This window comes from Cryptomeria japonica, chromosome 6, assembly GCF_030272615.1.
Source record: "Cryptomeria japonica chromosome 6, Sugi_1.0, whole genome shotgun sequence".
In the NCBI taxonomy this organism is placed as follows: domain Eukaryota; kingdom Viridiplantae; phylum Streptophyta; class Pinopsida; order Cupressales; family Cupressaceae; genus Cryptomeria; species Cryptomeria japonica.
Window position 1 is genome coordinate 274,495,673 of NC_081410.1, and position 21,682 is coordinate 274,517,354.

The 21,682-nt window shown below is 36.5% G+C and overlaps 1 protein-coding gene across 3 annotated transcripts in view; it reads left to right on the top strand.

Moving 5' to 3' along the window:
- LOC131062620 (transportin MOS14) overlaps positions 1–21,682 on the top strand; it is a 260,300-nt gene that overhangs the window by 23,486 nt on the left and 215,132 nt on the right. For all 3 annotated transcript variants that reach the window (XM_057996324.2, XM_057996326.2, XM_057996325.2), the window contains exons 4-5: positions 19,150–19,197; positions 19,329–19,475. In XM_057996324.2, coding sequence (XP_057852307.1) covers positions 19,150–19,197; positions 19,329–19,475 — 195 coding nt within the window. The remainder of the gene's footprint in view (positions 1–19,149; positions 19,198–19,328; positions 19,476–21,682) is intronic.

Genomic DNA, 21,682 nt, shown 5'->3' on the forward strand with positions numbered 1-21,682 from the left:
AGGAGCAGGGTCTTCCTCTATGCTAGGGGTAGGGATATAGATTTCAGGTTCTATTGAGCTTTGGGCTCTTTTGAAGGCTAAGTCTTCTTCAAAGATTACATCCCTACTCAGTTCAATATTCCTCTGACCAGGTATATAGATTGTGTAGGCCTTGGAGGTTTCACTATATCCTACAAGTATTCCCCTTTTTCCAGAAGGCTCTAATTTTAATCTTTTCTCCTTAGGTACATGAATATAGACAGGACACCCAAATATTCTAAGGTGGCTAATATCTGGCTTTGTTTTAGTAAAGACTTCCTCAGGGGTTTTATCTTCAAGATGGGAGTGAGGACATCTATTTTGTATATATACAGCAGTGCTTGTTGCTTCTGCCCAAAGATTGGTATTTAGATTCTGATCAAGAATCATGGCTTTGGCAGCTTCTACAATTGTCATATTCTTCCTCTCAGCTACCCCGTTTTGTTGAGGATTATAAGGTATAGTAAGCTCCCTCTTAATCCCAACATTTTTACAAAAATCTTTAAACAAATCTGAGGTGTATTCCCCCCCATTGTCAATTCTTAAGGTTTTAATGTTATTTCCTGAGTAGTTTTCTATTAGTGATTTAAATTCCTTAAACCTATTAAGGATCTCGTCTGATTCTTTACATTTCAGAAAGTAGATCCAAGTTTTCCTAGAGTAGTCATCAACAAATATTACATAATACAAAAATCGCCCTAAAGAAGGTACGGACATAGGTCCACATGCATCAAAATGAACTAATTCTAAAACTTTGCTTGTTTTCCTAGTACTATTTTGAAAAACACTCTTAATAACATTTTTACCTAGGGCACATCCCTTGCATGCCCCTGAATGATATTGCTTTAACTTAGGTAGGCCTGTGACAAGGTTTCCCATTGATGGTAAAGCTCTAAAATTCAGGTGACCTAGTCTTCTATGCCAAACTTCATTAGCATCTGTAGTTTCATGGATTAGGGCTAGGTTGGGCTTTGTGCACAGCTCATACAAGTAGCCTTGTCTTTGACCAATGCTTTTAGCTTTCTTGATAGATGAATTCTTTGGCGAAGCCAACAATCTGTTGTCCATGAAGGTCACTCTGTACCCATTATCCTCTAGTGCTGATATGGAGGCTAGATTTCTCTTGATGCCTGGGACATATAGTACTCCTTTAAGTTGCAATGATACGCCTGACTTCAATTTGATAGTGCAGGTTCCAACTCCTCTGACTAGATGTGTGGAGTCATCTCCGATAGTCACTTCCTCATCATTCTCCTCTATCATGGAGTCTAGCACTTCTTTAAACCCTGTGATGTGTCGAGATGAGCCACTGTCGATCACCCAGGAGTTAACCTTGTTTTCTGCTTGGTGTGTAAGTGCTGAGTAGAGTACATACTTCTCGGAGTCATCTTCCCCTTTAGATTTTCCTGTTTTGGCAAATGTGGCTTGTTGTTTGGCTCTTTCCGGACATTTGGCAACATAGTGTTCGAATTTGTCACATCTGTAACATTGAATCTGTGAAAGATCCTTCTTGAAGGTTTTCTTGCCATGACGACCTTTCCTCTTCCTAAATTGTTTCTGCTTGCTTTTCTTATTGGAGTTTGTATTTAGGACTTGAAGATCTTCATCTATATTATTTTGTTTGATCCCTTTCTTATTTAACCTTGATTCTTCTTGGAGATAGTCTGCCTTTAGCCTTTCAAACTTTGGAAATTTATCCCTTGCATTGATGCCTTGGACGAATGTTTCCCATATATTAGGCAACCCATCTAGAGCAATGAGTGTTAATTCTTTGCTTTGGATCTCATATCCAAGGGTTGCTAGCTCATCCCTTAGGGCTGATATCCGCATGAAGTAGGCATTGACTGACTCCCCTTTGATCATAGCTATATGAGTTATTTCTCTCTTTAAGGCCAAGGTTCTACTAGCATTGGATATCTCAAATGCATCTTCAAGTGCTTTGAACATGTTGTAGGCTGTTTCATGTTTCTTTATGATGGGCATAATATTATTCCTCACCCCATCAACTATGATTTTGATGGCCTTTTCATTTCCCTCTATCCAAGTTGCTTTGTCAGGTTCAGTCTCAGGTTCTGTAGTTTTAGTTTATACAAATGATTCAACTTTATTTTCTCTTAGAATCATCTTAATTCTGAACTTCCATGCTGAGAAGTCATTGCCTCCTCCGAGTCTATCTTCGAATCTGATAGTGCTAGCCATTTGGAGAAATGTGATGTTGAATATATGCTTGTCTTGAATTTTCCACAAAATTGAATAGCCTCAGGTTCGATTTAACTATAGCTCTGATACCATGTAAATGTAATTCAATTTTCAATTCAAGATGCAAGTTATATTCAAGGTTATTTTTCTTCTTTAAGTATATGTTATTTCTTAATATAATAAATCTGATTATTATCTGGTATGTTGCAGATGGAGAAAGAGCATTTATGAATTTCGATGTCTTTCTCACAATCACCGATTGATATATATATATGCCAATAAGGAGGATCAAGCAATACCTTGACCGGTCATAGACATGACCGATCAAGATATTACTTGATCACACCTCTTCAATCATAATCGCGTTTAACCGATACCAATCGGTGTGCATATAACTAACAAGTTTAACCGATACCAATCGGTGTGCATATAATTAACAAGTAAAACCGATACCAATTGGTATGTATGCAGTTATCAATAAACTCGATAACAATCGGTATTCCGTGCATTAGTTAAGAACCCGATTATTAGCAAGGTTATATAAATGAGTCGAGGGATACGATCATAACTTGATCGTATATCATGCATACTATTATTGATATAACATAAAACGAAAATAACACATCGAAGAGTAATTATATTTATCAGACGAAGGAATGATGACTGAAGTCTTATCATAGTCTATGGATGAGATAGATGATTGAATGAGAGACTTCATTTATCTCTCATTCAATCATTTATCTTACCGAGGCTATCATGTGTCAACACAAATGGCTTCTAATGATAGTATAATTGCCAAGAATGCATACACAACTGATTTATAGTGTTCTGCACCAAATTAGACACACAATCATACACCTACAGCTAGCTGTCATTACATCAAACAATTGGCATGAAACCTCAGACAATCATGTAATCAGAATGCAACCCTATTCCTTCTTTATTTCAATAGGTAATGATCAAATAACTCATACAATTTTTTCACCAATGATTGGACACTTATCATCTAATACTCAGAATTTCAGAGGACAATTGACAGCCATGAATATTACAACTCTTGGAAAAGTGCTTAGAATGTTGCCAAAAGGAACCTGAAAGAGATCGCCCAACTTGATACTTGAAGAAGCAAGCAATATCATGTAATTTGAGGCCTTCAAGCTGCCGAATCTAACTTATCCCAAAATCGCCCCTGCTGCAATACATATGGTCTGATAATAATTAATGAACATCAGCTAACTTATGATTTCTTCTCCAAAAATTGTCGCCTTATCTCCTTGAATGAAGCGCTGTCCTCTTTGGTGAAATTTGGTACCAAAATAGTAGACTGAGAGCAATTTTTTTAGGAATGGCAGTCTGATACGATTTTGCTTCAGACCTGATGTATCATTGATTTCTCCTTGGATACTTATCCAAAATACCTCCAAAGGCAACACCTTTCTTTACCAATGCTATTGCTGATCTCCAAAGTATGATTCGATGCTTTGATGATGAAGGAGGAATAAAATCGTGGGTTTAGAGGACTGTTACAGCTTGACTGCAGATTTCTATTTGACCACTGAATCTTCCTTAACTCTCCTTCCAAAAGCTTCAAATAGAATCGCCCTTCACTCCTAATGCCGGCGCTGTCTTCTAATATATGATTTGGTGCTTCAATGATAAGATAGGAACAAAATCGTGGGTTAGGAGGAGGAAACCCGATTTTGTTTCAGACCTGCAATTAGGGCAGCTACCTCCCAATTTCCACTTCCAAACGATTCTCAAATAATTCGCCTCTTTAGTATTCAATTTGATAATCTGAAAATACCATGAATCTCAATCACCATGAAAATGTAGCAAACTCATTAGGCACAATGTGGAAGACTGAGTTATCTCCCACTCTCATCTGCAACCCCTCGGAAGGTCTTCCACTCCCTCAGTTATGCTATCTATGGGAGTTTTTGTTTCCAAAGATGAAGATCTACAGAAACCCCTCGGTTCCACAAAATCCAATCAATATCCAACTCAATAAACCAAGCTGCTTTGAAGCTCAACTAGATCTCCCTAAATACTTTTTTTTCAGTCGATCTCTAGAAGCTTCTAAAAGTGACTTTATGATATGTCACTTTATTAAATTAATTAAATAAAAAGTCTTTTTAATTTTTAACTTTATAAATAATGAACTTAATATTATTAATGAAAATAATTAATTGAGCTATCCATAAAAAATAGTAATAATTTGGACAACTTAACTAATTAAATTAATTAATTAATTCCTCTCCAAAAATGGGGACATTACAATCCGGGCTCGCCCAGGACAAACTAGGCACCAAAAACACGAAGTCTGCACACACCCGTAGAGGAACCGAACCTGGATCCGAACTGGGTGCAAATTGGACCTGGATCCAACTGGGTCAGTGATGAACCTTGCAACGCAAATTTTGAATGGTTTTGTTTATAAAATTTCTTGCCATAGGAATCACAATGGCAACTAGTTCTAGTTGCAGAGCTTGACCAAATTTCAAAATAGAACTGAGTTCTCCTCGATTGAATTATGTTGATATGATACAACATTCCAGGTGGTGGAGGTATGAATGCTAGGGCCACAGAGGGAGAGATCGCCTGCTATAGCATCATTGCCCTATACCCACCCACCCATGTTATGTATAGAAACTTGATTGAAAGGTCAACACAAAAGCAAACAAAGCAGATTTAGTTCTTTGTGCTGGCCCAACTTTGGTAGAGGGCGGGGAAGGGTAAAACTGCATAGATAGATGAGAATGGATCTGTGGAATTCTGGACTCGATCCTTGGGTATATTTGGGTTTCCTAAGGATGTGATGTTAAATATTCAAGTTCATATAGCTGGGTGAAAGTGCATTTTGTGTTGAATACTTGGACAAGGAATCAAAGCTAGCCTTGGAAAGAATGGTGTATCTATTCCAATAGAGCAAGTGATAGCATATATTATGGATCAAGAGCAAGCAATTTAACTAGCAAGCCATAAAGAAAGTCTTCCTTTAGCAAAAAGAAATCAAATGAAATGAAGCCCTCAATGTACCCATCTAATCCCAATGTTGTTGTAGAGAGCCACCCATTTTTGGCCACTCTTGAAAGTGAAGATCCGACTACAAACAATTGACCAAAGGGTCCTTTGAAAATTGCATTTCAAAATGAGACTCGAGACATTGTCGATTGACATAGGAAGATGTATTTATGCTTATGGGTTGGATTTAAATGTTGTTCACTCACCATATTAGCAAGAAATGGTGAAAAAAAATAATGAGGCTCCAAAAGGAGACAAGGGCTTTGGTTATGGAAGGTGCGTGGCACCTTATTGGAAAAAGAGGTCAAGCTCATAGAAGATTCTTTGAGGCCCGTAGGGGATTGATGGGTCAAGATAGGGTGTCCATCATTTTTTATGGATGGAAAGATGCTAACAATCAGCTCTTGATCAATGTCATAACTATGTATCTTAAATGGGTGATGTTTTTGAGAGCTGTGGATTGTGAGGGGTAGGTGAATGATAGGCAATTTATTACTGATTTTCTCATTGCAACCATTGAGGAAATGGGACCCTGTAATGTCATTCAAGTCATAATGGAGAGTGCAAAGTGTTAATAAATTGTCATTGATGTCATATGCTTTTATGCAAAGTTTGAAGATAGAAGATTATGGATTTTTTTGATGCAAAGATTGATGTCTGAGATGTTTGAAGACATATGACTATGCTAGTTGATTCTATTGATGTCCAAGTCAAACAGTCATAAAGGCCAACATATACATATTCTGAGAATTCCTAATACACAGAAATCTGGTCAACTTTCTCAGTCAATACACAGCAATTATCAAGCAAATTCAAATCCTTATAAAGCAGCGACTGAAAATAATAAACAAAGAAGTAAGTTATGCAGCAATCTAATTATTGATAGCAATTAAAGTTGTGAAACATTTTGCAAAGACAGACCTTACAAAGCAGAAATTAAAGGTGAAGAGTTATGTAAATAAACATTAATAAATAATGAAGCACATAAGACAAAATAGATATAGGACAAAAGGAATAAGACAAAATTTGTCTTATATGCAAAGAAAAAGAGGAGCGATTAATTGGTTAAAGAGAAGCAACGATTTTTATTATGAAGGTAATGTTAATATAAATCATTAAATAAGGCATGCCACTATCAAAGGCAGCGGTCATGTTTTAGAAAGGCAGCGCTTGTGTTGAGGAGCTGTGATTCTATAAAAGCTCTTTGAAGATAAATAAAAGGCAAATTTGAAGGCAAATTGATATTAAATAATTATTAATAAAATGAGATCTTTTCAAAGAGGCATCTCTATTCAAAGAGATGTCACTCTTCATGAAGAGGCATGAGGATGTATAGATATAAAAAGTGCTTGTAAAATGTGGAGAAGAAGAGAGTATGTAAGAGGGAGAAATAAATACATCAGATACACCAGCACATGAAAAGCAGAATTTTGAGAAGATAATTTGCACATTATAGAAGGAGATTGTGAAAAGTTGTATGGCAGATTTATAAGAAGTGTTATGAGGAGATTATGATCAATTTTGTAGCAGATGTAATAATGTATGATCAGCTTATAGCAGATTGAAGAAGAAAGTTATATCAAAATTTGTGAAGAAATTTGGAATGAGGATTGGTGCCTAAAAAATTTAATGTCCCCTTTTGGGATTGCCCTGAATCGTGTCCTAGATTACTATTCCCAATTGATAAGGGAGGGTTAGAGAGAGGGTTCCTTTATCTTCTTAAAGGGAAAACAGTTTGCCGGTCCCTTTATTGTTTTCTGTTCTGCTAAAGTATTCTCCTTTTTAATTCTTTTTTCATTCAGATCAGAGTGTAGATTGAACTTCTGTATATATCTGCATATTAATCTATTTGTATGTGTTTTCTATCTGCATAAGGAATTCACTGGTAATCATACCCATATGCTGTTATAAGCAATCAGTCAGTTTCAGTGTGGCTTTCTGAAGGTCTATGTCTTTAAGTCTGATCCACCTGTGACATTGATGTAATTCTGAGTGCAGTCTATTTCTCTCCAACTGATTCATGTGTTATGGATATATATGAAATTAAGTATGACTGTCATACATATCGCAGTGTATATTAATATTACTACTGAATTCTGCATAAGAACATTATCAAGCTTAATATATTAAGCATACATATTAAGCACATCTCCAACCAAGAACAAAGATGTTACTGCCTGTAACTTAATAACAGTTCTGATCTGATCTGATCGATGGTGATCTCACTGGATGCTTGGATTCCTTTCCTTTATATTTCTCAATGTGAGGGAGGGGTCACACCTCTTCATCATGTATGCCCTTTGGCAAGAGGCACACCCTTTCACCATCAGAACCCTCTTAATAATTAAGAATGCAACTCTTAATTATTTCTGCCCCTTTGAAAGGGACACAACCTTTCACAATCAGATCTGCACTTTTATTTAAATTAGATCTGCACCTCTGATTCCCCAATCATCCCCCTCAAATGAGGTTCTCTTCTCCCTTTTATATCTCATGTTTGAGGGAGTCGCAATTTTTCATTTCATGTCTTTGACCATTCATTAATTTAATTAAAATTTATTTATATTCTTTAATATTTTAATTTTAATTTTATTATTATCATTTACCATTAAATTGTATTTCAAAGTGGGGACATTAAACAAAATTTGTAAAAAGAAGATTAATACAAACAATATTTTTGCCTTGGTTTTCTCTTGCAAGGGTTTCCACATAAACTTTGTTGTTGTTGTGTGGCTCATTGTTTGATTTCCCATATATGCTAATTTAGATTAAATCTTGAAGTAATTAAATAAGTTCTAGAAGGTAAAAAGAATATTGTTATATTGATTCATCCCCCCCCCCCCCCACTGCCCCCCTCCTTAGTATAACTGTGTGCTAATCACAAAGAATTGTAGAGCTGTTGGGTTGTTGGTTGAGGAATTTTTTTTGCACACCTTTTCGTTACTTTTCTCAATCTTATGATACAAAATTTTGGGAATAAAATTGATGTGATCAAAGAGTTGTATATAGAGGCTAAGGGCATCCAAATGTTCATCACCAACCTTCACATGTAGGTATTTTTAGATTATTTTCAAAAGTGGATCTACTGAATGCAAGTGAAGTACCATAAAATTTCATATTTTAGTTTCACTTTAGTTAGTTACTTGTTTTGAAGTTAACTCATAATTTGATAGTGTATCCTGATTTTTCTTTTTCTTTTTATTTTTGAATAGCTTGTTGAGATCCATTTTGCCTCTAACACAATCATCTTGAGATGGCTTGTGAAAGTTCGAGAGGAACTTTCTGCTATGGAGATCAGCCAAAATTGGTCCATATAGAGGCAAAGTAATATTGAGAGGGCAACAAATATCAAGCGAATGATTTGAGATGACTCTTGGTGGGATTGTGCAGAGTAGCTTAGTTTCACTGAGCTCATTTGAAGCACAATTCATTATATTGACATGGACAAGTGTTACTTGGGAGAGATATATGATGGCATCATCTCAATGGCTAAGACGATGGAGAGCATCATAAATGCGAAAGAGTAAGACCTTGAACAAACATTTTGCAAACAAATGCATACAATTATTAATAAAAGATGGAACACAATGACCACCCAACTACATCTTTTTGGCTTTGCATTGAGTCCAAAATACTAGTGTTCAGATTCTTCTTGTGCCGACAAGGGTTGCTCCATAGAGAGATTTGAAAAGGCAACATTTCATAGACTCTTCACTAATCACGATTTGCAAGATCTAGTCACAAGTGAGCTCATTGACTGTATATTTAAAAGGTCAAAGTTATGATGCTCTAAGTGATAAGTTTAAGAAGGATGCTCATAGTTGGTGGCACTTCTATGACTAACAATTTCAACACCTATAAGTCCTCGTTGTAACATGTTAGAAATTTAAAAGAGATATTCATTCAAATAATCTAACCGTTGCAAATATAACCGTTAACATAATCATAGCAAGTAACACAAAAGAAGGGATTTTTTTTTTAACAGGAAACAAGAATAACGATAACTGGAATATAATTACATTGAACTAAAATTAAGCATATATGTAAGATTAAGAAATAAATAACTTTGTGTGAAATTAAAGAGAGAAAGGGTTTAGAGAGTACTTTTCAACTGATGCTAAGTTCTGAACATCAAAACTCTGTCATGATGGTGGTGAGGAGGGAAAGCATCATTAGGGGCGCTTTTCCGCCCAACCATGGATTATCTAGTCCCCCGTGTCATATCCTTTTGGATTGGCCCGACCCTTCGCAAGGAGGTAAAGGAAAAAGAGAACTCAATGTCATTTGAGACTTGGTGTTAGGACCTACACTCATACCTTCCCTAATATTACAAACAGTGAACAAATCTGTTTTAAATATAAAAATACTGCAGAAATAGAAATGTATTTTCTTTTTACACAAGTTTAACCCTCATCAAACAGAGGTATAAATTCTTAATTTCTTTTCTCTCTTCTTAAACATGTTTAAAAGGAATAAAATAGTAAATCTCAGACTTGCAAGCATCTTTACATACATATTTGTGTATATATTCCCATATATATATATACAAATATATATGTATGTATACCTTCTTTCTTATTTCATTTACAAACTACCCAAAACCCTACACAAAAATTCATGTAATAATATCATGCTGGATATTATTTGCTAAAAACTGAAATATTAACATTATGTTTCATAAAAACGCAGAAGGGTTTCAAACCCATATGAAATTCCATGAAATTTTCTAAACTTCCGGCAATTTACAAACCACAGATGTACTTATGCATTTCTCCCATTTTAATTTTCGAAAGAAGAAAATAACGGTAAGAGAGAAGAGTAAATCGCAGGTCTAAGAAGATAACATGACCTGATTTGTCTTTAAGAAAATGTATCTCAGAATCAAGCTTCCACACTGCAACCTTCTCTCCTTCAAAACACAAGCTGAAGTCGCTATGAAAATACAGAGCCAACCCTCTTCCCTGCCGCCGAAAAAGAAGAATGTATCCCCTTATTTTCTCCCAAAAATGGTTTAAGTATTTGCCTATCACGTACCAGGCGGATTTTCCCAAACCGCCCTAGGAGTCACGCAGGGCATGCTTCATGTTTCCCGTGATTTGTGTTTTGGCTTCCAGGAGAAGCTTTGACCCCTCACGCCAAAAATGCTCGTAGAAGATAAAATATCTTTCCCCCAATATGTTATGAAGTTTGGCAAAATATATTAAATCCATATTCCTCCCAAAATGCTTGATAAAGAGTATATCAAGGTTGAGAAATAAAATGGTTTTAATCTCCTTTACTTTTTTTTTAATTTGCTTACTCTATTCTTTTTACCAACCTCCTTAATACCCGATAAAATCATAAGGCTATGTGGAGCGATGTAATATGGTTTAATAAAAATTTATTTCCCTCTCAATATTACCATAAGTATATACGAAGCCAATTCGACTAGGAACTTTTTAGGAGAGGTTAATTTCATATCTCCCCCTCACATAACCTTCACTTGAATATTAGAGTTGCCAATTAAAGTTGGCAAAAATATTAATTTATTTAATTATAATAAACCTTGTCGAGCAAATTATTAATTAATTAAATAAACATATTTATATATATGTGACCTATACACCCTACGTATACCTGGCTGAGGTAGTACGCATACAACCATGTATACGTACTCCCGTACCCAGGTATTCACATAGGATATATATGTAACATACATATACATATACATATACATATACATATACATATACATGTACATAAATATATATTTATATAATAAAAATAACATTAGTCCCAACTAAACTTGATTAATAATTAATGAAATAATTAATTAAATAATAATAACTACTAATTACCTCGAGAAGCCACAAACCCTAGGGTTATGAACTCTAAATTCTCTGCACTGACCCTCTAGGTTACCTGGCGCACTGGCTAACAGGGTCTGACAAGGTCAATATAAGTTTCCCTGGCTAGGTTAAGGTTTTCAAACGGCATTGAGTCCTTTCTTTCCTCTCAACTCCCGACCTGATGATACTTTCCCTCCCTTCGTGGAGGACGACGGTTTCATGCACACACTTGGCTCACAGAAATCGGTTAGATCCAAATCTTGCCCAGTTCTGATAATTAATAATTCATGACAAAAGTAAAACATTAAATCATATTGTTAACTGCAAATTCATCAATTTAATCAATCAAAGTCCAACAAATCATCATAGAAAGCATAATTATCTTCGTTCACATATGCATAATCATTTGAACATATCCATCAATTAAAACATGAAACTAGGGCACATTAAATATCTACAAGTATATCAAATATGGACTAGGGTTAACATGTATCAGGGCCACAAAATCAACTAGGGCACAAGTGGGATGTAACACTTGCAATCAAAGTTTTATTGCAAGTAAGTTTAATAAATTTTTATTTTGTAGTCTTTAAATTTTCAACTTTCATCTATAGTTTTTAATTTTTTTAATATAACTCTATCTCTCCATTTTGTCTTCCTAGGTTGCTAGTTCATTTACATCTAAAAGGAATTGGTTTACATATTCTTTCATCCACTTAGTAAAGTGTGATAGATTGCAATAAAAAAGAGCAAAGTACTTAGTGTATGTGCATTCCAACTTGTGCCTCATTTCTCACACAAGCAACATGGCTATAAGTAAGGGGACACGAAGTTGTGGGGTGCAAAGCTAGAGCATACTGACTTGGATGCTTCCATTTTTCAACATATTGCACTTTAGGAGTCCAAGAGCCAACACATTTTTGGTGCAAGTGGTAGCGGAATTGGCATTGCTTGTGGTTCCTCAAATGTTCCTACAACATCTAATGTCGATGGTGATGATGTAGAAAATATTTTAGATGATTAAACTATTTTTTTTTTTTTTTGGTCGGTAATATTGATTTTTTATTGATTAAAATATGAAAGTATTCGATTACAATTCAAGAGGGGCCTATCATATGCCTAGAGTATACCATGTAACCTATAAATTTATCTGCCTATCCCTAAACATTATAGCAGTACTACAAACAGGGCTTAAAAATAAACCCCTATGAAGGCTTGGGTCTTACAAAACAAACCATGGATCCCCATCCACCGATTCAAAATCTGGCCAAAACCAGTTCATTTCATCAAAAACCAGAAACAACAAAAAAACCGGTTCCCTTCATATCCAGTTCAGACTGGCAAATAACTGGTTCCCTTCATCAAAAAACTGAAAACTGCAATAACTGGTTCACTTCGTAGACACAAAAGTGTAGGTGGCTTAAAACCTGTTCCCTTCATCAAAAACTGGAAACTGCATAAAACCGGTTCACTTCGTAGACACCAAAAACTTGCAGGTGGGATAAAACCGGTTCACTGGGGTGGTCAACGTCTTGCACTTCATCGTTTCCTCGGGATGACACTTAAAAACCATGGCCTCTGCCTCTCCTGCTCATTCTGATAAGTTTTGATTGCTTCCATTAGAGAGTTCCACTCCGCCCTTATGTGACTTAGATAAAGTCTCTGGTTCACCATATTCGGCCATCAGACAAACGGCAAGAACCCCAACGCTTCCACTGCGATTTGACTCTTGAAGCACTCACTGAAATTAAAGCCATATCCCGAGTGCGCCCATTCAAAAACATAATCCATCCTAGTTATTAGTTCCTTTTCAAAAAGAGAGTTCATGACCCAGCGGAGATCCTCCTTGGCAATCCCCAATTCCAGGCCCCATGCCAAAATCATGGCAGCTATATCCACATTGCATTTCCACCGGTGTGTGGCTTGCTGGAAGAAAAAGCCCAGCGTCCCTTGCACCGCTCTTATAACTTCCTCTGAATGGCATTTGAGCAGCATTCTCAGTCTTCGATCTTCCACCAGTCCGTAAAGAGCTTTCTGTTGTTTCTTTGTTTGGAAGGTGAATGTAGCCTCTATCCCGTCGCCAAACAAACCTGCACAAGAAAAAACACATACACCAGCTAGCAGAAGAAAGATAAAATGCATTACGTTTGGCTTCTTTAAAAAGGAAGCCGACTCGTGCAAGTAGTTAATCACATTGCTGCCACGACCTTTGATCATTATTACTTGACGCTGTGTGTATCACGTCATCACCCATCCACATAGATGTAAATATTATAGATTGAAGCTTGTTGTAAGGAAGCACATGTAATGGTTCACATCACTGCCTTCATTGCTATCATTCACGTGCACAAAATAAAAGAGCCGAAGAGAAACACGCTTGAGCTGCTAATCATTACAAAGCAAGAGTTAATGACCACCTGAGTTGTGATTCACGCACATCATATATGTACTTTGGTAGATAGAAATCATCATATGTTATCTGAGCACATGATATGACCCTGTCATGTCGTCATTTAGAGTTCGAGTTTTAGTCCATCTTATACTGAGTCCAACTTGCTGTCAAAGACTTCAAAAACGGAATCCTCAATCTGATTAAAGGACAATGCCCATTTAGACAATTTATCTGCAACTGTGTTGCCCTCCCGTTTGATGTGAGTAATAATAATGACTTCTTCAAAAAGTTTCAAATCCTCTAGAATTAGTGAGATGAAGTTTTGTAGGTGCCATGCTTTGATTTGGCCATTTTTTATGACCTGGATTATGATTAATGAGTCCCCTTCTAGATGTAGGATTTTAATCCCCATTGTCCTAGCACATCTTATTGCCAGCCACGCTGCATAAACTTCCGCCTCATTGTTAGTGCCCTATTTGATGCGCTGTGCTCCCAATTTTATAATGCTGCCACTGTGATTTCGAAAAACCACTCCCACCCTTGATAGACCCCCTCCTCGCTGAGCTGCCCCATCAAAATTGGCTTTGATCCACCCTGACTGGGGTGGAGTCCATACTGTGGGTGAGTTACATTTTTTACTCATCTGCCTAGAAAGCTAGGCCCCATGCCTTATTTTGATGTTGGGCCATGCTTTTTGTATTTTCATGTCCTCTATGGTAAAAGGGTTTTTCGTTGAATCCATTTGGGAAGCTACAACCCCTAAAGTTTCCTCCACTGCCTGATCAATTCTGCTACAAAGCCTTCTACCATCCTCAGCCTTGTCTTGGAAAATCCTACGATTTCTTTCCTTCCATATTTCCCATATTACAAGTGATGGGCATATGTTCCATATGTTTGAGAAAGTTGATTTCTTATTTTGCCTTGGCCAACTATCAAACACATCTTTGAGTGTATTTGGCAATGGGCTTTGCCATTGCAATTTACTTTTCACCAAGTCCCAACATTTTTGTGTTGTTTATAACTAGGTAAGAGGGTTTGGATTGCCCTAAGGCAACATCCGAACCCATATAGGACTGGGTCCTATCCTAAAAGGGTGACGTGCCCCCAAGATAGGACCAGCCCCATAACTCCACGCCTCATATGTACCACGCCACACTAAATTAACTTGGCGCCAAAATGCATATATTCTATCAAGGCCGACTTGGGGTTATATGGGTTAAATGCTCATATAAATAAAGATCAATTGCAAAACACAAATCACACATTCATTATTCATTTGATCCTATGCGAAATATATGTCTGCCAGTTGCGAGTTAAGGAGGAAGAAATATACGTCTACCATTGCGAGTTAAGGAGAAATAATCATATGTCTGCCATTACAAGCTAAAGGAAGTATATTGGATCTGCAATTACAAGCTAAAGGAAGTATATTGGATCTACCATCACAGCAAAATACCTCAGTTACATCAGCAAACTACTTCTGCCAATTAAAGTGTGAAATTCATTCATGTGAAGAGCGAACTGGTGTGAAGGAGGGCAAACTGAAGTTGCAGTCAATCAAAGAACATACTTCATACATTACCAACCTAGGGTTTGGACCTGATTGCTGTTTGAAGGGTTAAAGGTGCAGATGTGACTCCTTGATGCTTGTGAAAGTGCAGTCTTGTGGAAGACATTGTCAAACACCTTCAAGTACTTGAGATAAGTGTTGTAACCCTCATATGAACATAATTCATAATCAGATCTAAGGATCTTTTGGCTGGGTTTTTCCTCCTAGGAGGTTTTCCCAGGGTAACCTTGTCTTGTGTTTATTTGTTCCTTTCTTTGTTATGCTTAAATCTGGAAAATAACAAACCCTTCATCTAATCAATTTAATTAGTAATTAAATTCTGATTTTCTGAGTTTAGATTAATCTGAAAGTGCTAAAAATAACATTTTGTGCTATCTTGCATTGTAGCAGGAGGTGGTCAATATCCTCTTCAGCTTCCCCACACATAAAGCACTTAGTTGGTCCTGCCAATCCAAGCCTTTTCCTTCTCTCGCTAGTTAGAATTCTCCCTTTCAAGGCCAGCCATGTAAACGCCCCTGCTTTGGGTAGACAATGCTTATGCCATATTAAGTCCTTAGCTGTCTTGCATTCCCCTACCACGCCTTCTAGAAACCTATAACCTAATTTAACTGAGTAGTTCCCATCTTTTGAACCACACCAAATTACTTTGTCGTGGCCTTTTGTGAGGTAAATCTTTCGCTGATCCAAGACTTGTTTTAACAACCTTTGTTGTTGATCCGATAGCCCTACGTCTGATAGGTCTTTCCAACACCAAAACTCTCCTAGGTGGCTTTGTTTGCATACCAAATAGTCAATGACCTTGTCATCCCAAATTCTGTATAAAAGAGATTTTGCTTCAGAAAATCGGCCATGTGTTTTATGATTGGGTACGCCGCCCAAGAATCATCCCAGAATTTAGCTGACTTTCCGTTACCAATATGCCATGAAAGATGTTCAGTGAGTACTTTCCTGTTGCTCACTATGAAGTTCCAAATTGCAGATCCCCTGGGTGGGTTTTTGATTGTGAAGATTCTGTGATTCTCCATTGTGTCCAGGTATTTAGCCCTCATTACCTTTACCCATAATTGATTTGGTTTATTATAAATTCTCCAAGAGAGTTTAGCTCCCAGAGCTTCATTCATAAGTTGCCAGTTCCTAAGTCCAACACCACCCTCCACTTTCGAACTGCACACTTTTTCCCAAGCCAATAGAGGGATTTTATCTTGTTCATTAGCTCCATTCCAAAAGAATTTTCTCATTTTCTGTTTGATCGCATTTATGATTTTTTTGGGAATTTTTAGGCATGTCATTGAGAAGATGGGGATGGCTGAGACAACTGTTTTTAACATCAGAATTCTGCCTGCCAAAGTCAGCCATTTACTTTTCCATCCCTCCAATCTGTTGAAGCAGCTTTCAACCAAATTTTTCCAAATTGCTGACTTACTAGTGCCTCCAAATAAGGGAACACCTAAAAACTTACTTGGTAGAGTTCCTAGCTTCATGCCAAGAATGTTGCTAATTTCCCTCTGTTTAGGAGGTAGAGTGTAGAAGAAAAAAATCTCTGATTTGAGCCAGTTCACTTTTTGTCTTGACACTTGTTCATAATTATCAATCACCTGTTTTACAGTCCGAGCTTCCCTTGCTGAGGCCTGTCCAGCCAGGAAAGTATCATCAATGAATTGCAGATGAGTTAGAGGATCCACCCCTGCAGCAATCCTTATACCCTTCCACCGGCCAGCTCTACATTCTTTCCAAATCAAACGCCCCAACACTTTTGCCATAATAATGAAGAGAAAAGGGGACAGTGGGTCCCCCTGTCTTAAATGCTTGTTGGAAGAGAAGAAACCTTGAGGGCTCCCATTGATAAGGATTGAGAACCTAGGGGATTTAATACAACTTTCTATCCAAGCTATCCAGACCGTGTCAAAACCAAATTTTGCAAGAACTTTTAGTAGAAAATCTCTATTAACCTCATCATAGGCTTTCCTGATATCCACTTTTATCATCATATTCTCCTTTTTAGAAAGATGGATAGAATGAATTGCCTCATGTGCCAGGACAATACCTTCATAAATCGATCTACCGGGGGCAAAACCACTCTGTTCCGGGGAAATAACATCTTCCAGAATACATTTTAGCCTGTTGGCTATCACTTTAGAGATCACTTTGTAGATCGTGTTGGACAAAGAAATGGGTCTGAAGTCATAGAAGGTAGATATGTTTTCCTTTTTTGGGATCAGTGCTATGAAAGTATTGTTAAAGTCCTTAAAAATGAAACCACCTGTTTTAGACTCCTCCACAACTGCCCATAAATCATTTGCCAGAATGTCCTAGAAATGTTGAAAGAAAAGAGCTAGGAACCCATCCGGGCTTGGAGCTTTGTCAGCTCCCATGTCAAAAACTGTAGTCTTTACTTTCTCCATCGACACAGCCCTAAGTAACATCTTGTTGTGATGCTCCTTCACACAGGAGGGTAAGATATCCATAATAGATCGCACTTCTTGGTCTGCCCTTACCTCCCCATTGAAAGCACTCGAGAAGAAGTTCACCGCCTCACTGTTGATGGAATCTTGATCGGTTAATAGCTCCCCCGCCATATTATGTATAGAGAAAATTTTGTTATAGTTCTTCCTGACCTTTGTAGAGGTGTGGAAGAATTTAGTATTTCTGTCACCTTCCTTCAGACATGTCTCACGAGATTTCTGTCTCCAGAAGGTCACTTCTCTTCCTAGGACTTCCGAATACACCTTATTAAGTTGTTTCTCTCTCAAGAATGCCGATTCATCCATGCCTTGAAGAATAATTTGTTCGTGTAGAGTTTTTAATTCTTCCTCTAGACTCAGTTTCTCATTAAAGATGTTTTTGAAAGACTCTCTATTCCACTTTTTGAGTTGTTCTTTTACAAATTGAAGTTTTTTGAAGAACATAAAAGCCTTATTACTTGGTTTTTCGGGGGGTAGATTCCACCATGTCTCCACCAAAGATCTTAAGTTGTTATGCCTTAGCCACATAGCTTCAAATTTGAAAGGGCATCTGTTAGGGGCTCTTTCGTTCTGTATTCGGATACCAATGGGGTAATGGTCTGACCCCGTGAATGGTAAAATATCAGCACTACACATCCACTAATGAGAGGACCAGTCACCAGCTACAAAGAATCTGTCCAGTCTTTCTGCTATGTTTAAAAAACCACTTCTTCTGTTTGTCCAAGTGAATTCCCCAGTTTTGAAGGGGATTTCAATTAATCCTGACTCTGTGATGAAAGAGCCAAAATCTAAGTTACTTTGCCTCATCCAACCATTACCACCCATTTTGTCTGATGGTCGAATCAAAGCATTGAAGTCACCCCCTATTAGAAAAGGAGTTACAGTGTCCTGTCTTAGACATCCTGAGATATCATTCCATAGCTGTTTTTTTAAAGAGGGGTTGTTTGGGCCATAGACATTAAAGAGGATATCATAGTAGTCTTTGCCAATAAACTGTAAGCAGATCACAAAAGGATCTTCAGATTGGGGCCTTGTTTTACTTTTTATCAAAATTTGGGTTATTTACATTAGCACATGAGATTATCACCTAGTAAAGAAATGTCATCAAAAGACTCTATTTAGATTTGATTGTATGTACTGCCACAAAAGCTTTATATTTTTTTTATTGGCAGTTATGAGTATCATTGTTTTATATTATATAATTTTAATTTTTTAAAAACATATATCATATACATATACATATACATATACATATATGTATACGTGTATACATATGCATATGCATATGGAATGTGGACAAAGTTATTAGTTTTACTTAAAACGAATTTTAGCTTTTTATAGTATAAATGTTAATTTTGATATAATTTTCTAATAGCCATCTCTCAGTTGTACCTAATTTTTTTTGCCATTCCTGGAACCATATTCCTTTGTCCTTTGTTCCCAAAACATCAAGGAACACTGATAAAAACTAAATGCTCGTCTCATGTAGGTATTATAACTCATCATTATTTCTCTTCTTAACTTTGTCTTCAAATTGCACTGTGATAAAAAGTATTGGGAGATTACAAGGTGTCACATTGCCAACAAATTCTTCTATTTTGTGCCGTGAATGCTGCTATTCGTTCAACAAAATTAACACTACGAATCTTGTATGCACAGAATTTGCTTAAAAAGTTCTGCAAAGGTCCTTCAAAAGTTAGAACACAGGTACACACAATGTTTTAAAATTGATTGTTTTTCTTTACATGTAATTTTATTTTTATTCATAATTTTTGCATTATACAACAAAGCATTGATTTTAAGTGCTTTTACGTGGTTGTTTGGCATCCATTTTGTAGATCTGTATAGCATTGGCAGCACTAGCTATGCATGTGCCTGCTCAAGATTGGGGAGGTGGTGGAGTTCTGAATTGGTTACGTGATGAATTGGGTTCTCAGCGTGAATATATACATAGTTTTCTGGAATTGTTGACAGTATTACCACAGGTGAGATATCTAAATTAGCACATATGTTCTGTTTAAAGTTTTAACTGATAATTTATTCATTAGTTTTTTATTCTTGTTGTCACAGTTCACTTTTCATTTAATAGTAGTTTATGTCAGTAGTAATCATGAATGAGCATACTGAGTGTATTATTATGAAAGATTGAATTCTATATGACATATGAGCTGTAACTTGTTTATTCAATGAATCAACAAACGCATCAAAACTCACTTTTTGTTTCCTTATGATAACAATAAAAATCCTATGTTTGAGTCTTGGAAATTCTAATGCATATTATTTCATGCAACCATGCATGGTTTTATGATGACTTCTATATAAATTGAACCCTGCCACTTTTCCGTCCATCCCATTAGAAAATTAGCCAAAAAAGTTTCACTAACCTCCATTAGTATGGGGTTAGATCCTAGGAGCCTTCTCTCATTGAGATCCTTTAGCCGGTTTAAAAACATATACCGATTATACTTGAAGAAACACACACTTATACTCAGAGGGGTGGGGGTGTGAATCGGAATATGACAATTTTCACTTATTTAAACTTTAGCAATCACAGAGCAATAATCAAGTGTATCTACACAAGTAAGATATAGCAATGGAGAACATGATTTTACGTGGAAACCCTTGTGGGAAAAGCACAGCAAAATATTGCTTTTATATATATCTTCTTACAAGCTTCGTAAGCACCAACCCACAGGAGACACAAATCACCTCCACTGAGAGTCAACTCAGCAAGGGACACCAACCCCCCGATCTTGCAAAATTGAAGGCACCAATGTTTTGGATCTGCTCTAGGTCACCCTCAAAAACTGCTCACAACTTGAAAAAACTCTGCCTTAGAACTTTGATCTCATGTCTGCAATATACCTTTACTCAGATCTGCAGTATGATCTTCAAAGATTGCTCTAAAATCTGAAATATATTTTCAGAAAAATCTGCATTAGATCTGCTCCAAATATGTGTCTGATTTCTGCTCATAAATCTGCTCTTTTCTGCTGTAGATCTGCTCTAAAACTAGAAAGGGTATTCAACAAATTGTTCTTGAAATAACCCTCAAACATCTCTCATTTATATCTTCCAAATAGCACCCCTTCATCCAACAGTCATGCCTCCCAAATGAGGTCGGCCAGCAACAAGTGGAAAATATTGTTTATTATTTTATTTACCTGTCCAAAGCTGAGCGCCCATCCTCATGAATTCGTTACTCTTTGGTACAGACCAATAAATTAAATTAAAACTTAATTTAATTTATCTTAAATAAGGGCGGCCTTAAGAAGGTTGTCCATATTTGTTTTTGCATAATATTTAATATATTCTCCTCTTGATTTGCTTAACATGGGTTGGCCCTCATATTCTCTTTATTTTATTGCATTTAAAATCTCCAAAACAAGTCGGCCATGATGCTGTGTATATAATGTTGCATTAATTTTTTATCTCTCCTTATTTATATCTGCTCCTCTCCTTAATGCTCTTAAATTTCTGCTTCCAATAATCATCTCAATTGCTGTTCTTTGACATCAATGACAATATTCCAACATTACAATGATATAATTCTATAAATATGTTTTATATTATTGCGTACCACTATGCTTAAATTTATAATGAATTCCATGTAAATTAAACAAATGAGTCAACTTTTTTTTCACCTTCTGGCCCGTTAGAAAATTAGCTAAAACAATATCTTTAGGCTTCATTATTTATCAGGTCAGATCCTAGGATCCTTTTCTCATTGCTATTCCCTTTGTCTGGGTCCTTAAATTAGTTGAAAAACACATACAGTAATGATTGATTCTATTCAACGGTTGATTTAGCTAGATTCAATCCCGCTGCTTGACCTTTGTGAGTATCACTTGAGACAATGAGTGCTAAGTAGGCAATTCAAGCCCAGAAATCGTCATAGAAAAAACTACTCATGGGAAATGGTTTATGAAGGAATAACTGTAGTATCAAGTACTGCAGATAGTTGATCCTAAAAAATGATGCCTAATTTATTTCTTAGTAGAATATCTAGTTTCTTAGAGAACTAAAGAGCCAAGAAACCCTAGAAATGAATGTTTCAAAAGGTATACCATATTATAAAGGTTTTACTAGTGAGGTAGCAAGTTTGGCAAGCTTGAGTATGGGAGGAATGTTGAGACATGGACCAGCTAGGACTCGAACCTAGGACCTTCCATACGCTGCTGGAGTGCTCTAC